The sequence below is a fragment of the Tupaia chinensis genome, unplaced genomic scaffold (assembly GCF_000334495.1).
Source record: "Tupaia chinensis unplaced genomic scaffold, TupChi_1.0 Scaffold143758_1, whole genome shotgun sequence".
Lineage (NCBI taxonomy): Eukaryota > Metazoa > Chordata > Mammalia > Scandentia > Tupaiidae > Tupaia > Tupaia belangeri.
In genome coordinates, this window is record NW_006203607.1 from 2,578,019 (window position 1) to 2,583,526 (window position 5,508).

At 46.4% G+C, this 5,508-nt stretch overlaps 1 protein-coding gene across 1 annotated transcript in view; it reads left to right on the top strand.

The window, feature by feature from the left end:
* TRIT1 (tRNA isopentenyltransferase 1) overlaps positions 1-4,943 on the top strand; it is a 64,734-nt gene extending 59,791 nt beyond the window's left edge. The window contains exons 10-12 of the mRNA XM_006164960.2: positions 446-555; positions 1,144-1,261; positions 4,464-4,943. Of these exons, the coding sequence (XP_006165022.1) occupies positions 446-555; positions 1,144-1,261; positions 4,464-4,630 (395 nt within the window). The 3' untranslated portion in view covers positions 4,631-4,943. The remainder of the gene's footprint in view (positions 1-445; positions 556-1,143; positions 1,262-4,463) is intronic.
* The last annotated feature ends 565 nt before the right edge of the window (positions 4,944-5,508 follow it).

Sequence of the window (5,508 nt, forward strand, 5' to 3'; positions counted from 1 at the left end):
TTTTGTTGCGAGCCCATGCTATCAAGGAGTTTCATGAATGCCAGGCTGTGGAAGGGATATATGCGAACTTGAGACTAGAGTCTGCTCCTATAGAAAGCTGTGAACACTCTTGCCACGGAGTGGCATCACTATAAAGTGGTATGGAGCTTAGGGCAGGTCTCTGTCTTGCAGCCCGTGCAGTGGTCGCTCATTCTGTTCCTCTATTCTGGTTTCCTGGCTGTTCTGGAAGATGTACTCACATCTCCCAGTTCAGCTTATTGATTGCAGATGGTCAGCCCTCTAGGTCTTTCTTGGCTTGTGCTTTGTGTTTCTGGTTAGAATGAGTAAGTGTTTAGAGCATTCATTTCTTTGACCCCATGTGTTTCCCTGAGGGTTTTGGAGTCTCAGGGCAGTGTGAGTTGGGTCTTGGAATCTGCTCTCACAACCTTTTCTTTCTCATCATTAGGACCTGGTCCCAATGTGCCTCCTGTGTATGGCTTAGAGGTGTCAGATATCTCAAAGTGGAAGGAGTCCGTCCTTGAACCTGCTCTTGACATCGTGCAGAGTTTCATCCAGGCGAGTATTAACCTGGTACAGTCTGCCGTCTGGTTTGCAGAGTGCTGTTCTCAGCAGACACCTTTGTTGCTCGGTTAGAGAACCAAGCCTTCTTCCCATGGAATAAAGCCGAAGAGCTAGCTGCTTTACATCCCGAAGGCTATGCTTCTGCTCTGGCATTTAGAGTGCTTGTTGCTAAAATCTGTTCATAGACTACCTGCTCTCTGGGTTGAGAAATAAGAATCTTAGAGGACCAGCAGTTGGCATAATAGCTATGTCGCTGGACCCCCATGTATCCGACTGTGGTTCAAGTCCTGGACCCAGTGGCTTAAACTCACGCTGGGCATGTGTGCATGCGTGCCCAAGATCCCGAGAGGAGAATGGAGGAGAAAGCATTGTGGTGTGGCCATTCCCCCCTGGGGGTGATTTCTCGCTTTCTGTCTCTCTGTCTCTCTGGCGAGCATATGTGCCCTATAGCAAAAACCTCTCAAAAAAAAAAGAAAGAAAGAAGAACCTTAGGAAAATCCTATTCCCATTACTATCAAAAAGTTATCATTAAATCTCTGCATTGACTACTTCCCACCCTCCTCCATCCCCTTGTTCTTTTAGGGCCACAAGCCTACAGCCGCTCCCATGAAGATGCCATACAATGCCACTGAGAACAAGAGAAGTTACCACATGTGTGACCTCTGTGATCGAGTCATCATTGGGGACCGTGAATGGGCTGGTAGGCTGTGGGGAAGGGGCATGGAGAGATCTGTAGAGGTGGGGCCACACTGACCTCGTGGGATCTAAGGTCTTCTAGTAGGTCGGATACTAGAGTCTGCCCATTTGTACAGTGACAGCCAGATTTCTTCAAGAGCCTGTGCTCACATTCTTGGAGCCTTCCCAAATAGGGATTTGTCTCTGTGCTCTGAGATTCAAAGGAAGTCCACGTGCCCTCCAGCTTCAGCCGGAATAGGGACTTTAGACTGAGAGCTCTGCAGTTGACTTCCCAGAGCCCCTCTGACTTCATGGTCCTGCCTTAGAGGAGTTCCTTGGCCTTTCATGTTTGGAACTCAGTCGGGGGTGGTGAGGGGTGAGGTAGGAGTATGAGGGAAGCCAGGCAACTCATCCAGGAGACTCAGGAATGAGAAGCATAGCTGGAGTTGCTCCTGCTGAGTACACTCTTCAGAAGTGGTATGGCGTCAGTAATTTTTGAGGGATTATGTCCAAGTGGCAGTCGCTAAAACAGTGATGAAAAGATGCTGAGGGAAACTGTAAAGCAAGCCTGCCAGACTCATGTGGAGAAGGTCGGTCCCACCGCAGGGCCAGCCCCACTGTAGGGTGTATGTCCCTGCTTGTGAGCCTGGGTCTGCCCTTGCTAGAGTCCCACTGCACACCCCTGGTGGATTTCTCTCGTCAGCTGGTTAACGCTCAAAGGGCCTCATCCCAAGCCCTGAACTTACACTGTTTTTAGACACGGGTGAAAGGCCACTCCTTTTAGGCACAGTAGGGCTGGTCGTTGACCCAGTGGCTGGGCTTCTTTTCAGAGTTCTGCTTTGCATGGGAGTCTCAGAAGAGTATATTTTTCTCCCCACACCAACTAGTGGAACGATCATGTCTATTAACTGGTAACTCTGGCAAAATGAACTCCATTGTCAAAGACTGGGGACGGCTGTGGTTGCCCAACCAGCAGAAGAAGCCTCGATTGTCATTGGTTTATAATGATGAAAGGGGAAGAGAAAGAGAGTGTCTGATTGTTTTTCTAAAGGAAACTTAGTGGTTCGATTTGTCGAATGTCCTTTAGGGATAGCCTTGGAGAAGCCCCGTCTGTGAGCCTTTGTGAGCCGAGCTTGTGTGAGCCCTTCTATAGTGCCATCTGTCGGGTCCTTGCTCCCATCTCCTGCAGCCGTCCGTGCAGAGCGGGTCCAGAAGCCGCCCCCCCCTTTTTTTTTTTGCCTTAGGCTCTAGCTGGAGAACAAAGCTGTTTTTCCCCCAAGTAAACTTTTCTTTGACTTCTAACCTCATCCTTATTTTTGCTTCTAAGCCCCTAAAAATGATGTTTTTAACATGTGTAAAGGAAAATTTAATCAAAGTGGAAAATTTAATCCCAGATGAGATTTTCTTTAAGAAGAACAGGAAGATTGAGACCAGCAAATGGCATAATGGCTATGTTGCTGGACTCCCATGTAGTCAACTGCAATTTGAGTCCCGGACCTGGTGGCTTAAACTCATGCCAGGCGTGTGTGCATGTGTGCCCAGGATCCCGAGAGGAGAATGGAGGAGAAGGGATTGCAGCATGGCCATCCTCTCTGGGGGGTGATTTTTCACTTTCTGTATTTCTGTCTGTCTTTCTGGCAAGCGCACGCGCCCTTATAGCAAAAACCTCTCCAAAAAAAAAAAAGAAAGGAAAAAAAAAGATCCTGAGAGGAGAATGGAGAAGGGATTGTGGCGTGGGGGGGTGGTTTCTCACTTTCTGTCTCTCTGTCTGTCTGGCGAGCTGTATGCGCCCTATTGCAAAAACTTCTCCCCCCTCCAAAAAAAAAAAAAAAAACTAGGAAGATGAAAATGAGCCTGTGTGAGTTAGTCAGAAAGTAGGAAGTGTTTCAGGGGAAGTGATCAGAAATTGTTATCAGGTGGCGGTGACCTTTCAGCTTTTCTACTCCTCCCTGACACTCAGAGAGTGTCAGGGACAGATACCCCCCCCTGACTGTCTCCCTGGAGTGGCACATGCTTTGAGAATGGGAGCTTGTGGGTTAGCGATTCAGATGGCTTATCTGACCTGACATAGGCTTGGCAGACCAGGAGGGGCAACCTCTGAGAGTGGGAAGAAGTGCGAAGTAGCCTCTTTTTTTAGGTCTCTGTAGAGCTGGCTGCTGCAGGTATCAGTCCTGTTACTGTTAAAGAAAAAGATTATGTGATTAATTTTATTTGCATCTATCCTGCAGCAGGATTTGAACTTGGTTCCTTTTCTTTTATTTGCAAGAGAGCTCATGTGCTTGCCAGAGAGAGAAAGAACACCCCACCGTGGGTTATCCCATAATGGATCTGTCACACGGCGGTCCTTTTTCCTCCATTTCTCCTTCACGTCAGGATCCTGGGTGTGCTTGTACTGCGCCTGCATGTTTCTCAGGCCAGGATTCGAACCAGGGCCAGCCACATGAGGTCCAGCTTCCTGATGTGCAGTGTGAAACCGCTGTGGTCAGGGCTGGTCTGGGATTTGCATTTCTGATGTAGTTTTGTGAGTTGAAATGTATCTGAAAGAAGAAGTCCTATACCACAGAGACCTAGTTCATGAAATTGGGTCCCTTTTTGGAGCTGTAGCTCTAGGCAAAATAGGTTACCTGCTCCGCAACTTTGGAGAAAATGGAAGACCTCTCTGAACTTCGTTTCCCTCCTGTATAATTGAGCAGACTAGTACTGCTTTATAGAATCATCATGAGGCTCCGTAATACAGAGCACCTAGCAGAGTGTCCTTGGTGTTTGGCAGCTCACTCTAGCTTGCTAACTAGTTGGCCGTCAAACTTAACTCTTCCCTTAAATATGCCAAACAGCAGGCCAGCCTATGGTGGAGTGGTTAAGACAGCTAGATTCCACAGGATTACCTGCAGGGTTCAATTCCCAGGCTCAGTGGCTTAAAAAACACACCAGGCACATGTGCATGCATGTCCAAAATCCCAAAAGGAGAGCGGAGGAGAAGGGATTTTTACGGGCCCTCTCCCACGGAGGGATGATTGCTCTCGCTTTCTCTCTTGAGTATACACACCCTTATATTATAACAAACTAAAAGAAAAATGTTAAGCAGCTATACCAAAACATACATTGATCCTCTTATTTATTATTAAAGAAGTGATTGTATGGTTAATTTTATTTCCTCCCAGAATTAATCCTACAAAATCCTAATGAGTTCTTTTGTTTGTTTGTTTGGTTTGGTTTTGTCTTATCAGCACATATAAGATCCAAATCCCACTTGCACCAACTGAAGAAAAGAAGATTGGATTCAGATGCTGTTCCTACCATAGAAAATCAGAGTATTTCCCCAGACCGTGACAAAGAATTTAAAGAGAAGGGATCCCAAGGGCAGAATGATCAAGAACTGAAATTCAGCATTTAAATCGCATGCCCGGTGGCACTTGCGGAGGTGGCAGGAATCCATGTCAGGAGAGAGGGAGATGACAGTCTCTTAGGCCAGGCTGCGGGGAGCTCCCACTGTTTTCTTTCACTCGGAGGTTTGGTCTTAAAGCCTCCTGTTCTCAGAAATGGAAACAGCAGGTCTTGTCAGCTCCTTGTGTAGCTGATGTGTCTGGTATTTTTGTATTAATAGTTTAGGAAGGGATTGTTTTGTTTTTAATTGCTACAGGACACGTGCACTCACCAAAGAGAGAGAGAAAGCATCCTGCCAGTGAGGCATGGTCACACCACAATCTTTATTTCCTCTTTTTCTCCATCAATTAAGATTTTGGTCATACATCACACGTGTTTTATTTTATTTTATTTTATTTTATTTTATTTTATTTTATTTTATTTTCCAAGCTGCTGGGGCCTGGATTCGAACTGCAGCCAGCCACATGGGATGCAACAGCATTCTATGCTTGGCCCTTAACTGCTACACTGCAGGGCTGGCCTAGGGATTTTTTTTTTTCCTTGAACCTTAAAGGTTCTATTTTAAAAAGAGGCACAGATCGCACATTTTTATCCTTGAGGATCTTTGTAGTGGTGAATACCAGGATTCACTATGTCCCTCAAAAGAAGTTTTGTGTCCCTGACCCTGTCTAAAAATAACTAATTTCCAGATGCATTTGTAGATGACTGAAGTATTATGAGCCACAAATCAGGAGGTCTGGGTTTGAGTGAATGATAGAAGAGAACCAGCCCCTGTAAGACGATTAAGCAAACCAAGCCCGTTTTTGGAATTTCCCAGGGAAGGCGGGATCAGACCGAGGGTGGTTGTGGCACAGGACTTGAAGACTAAAGACTCTGAAATTTGTCGAG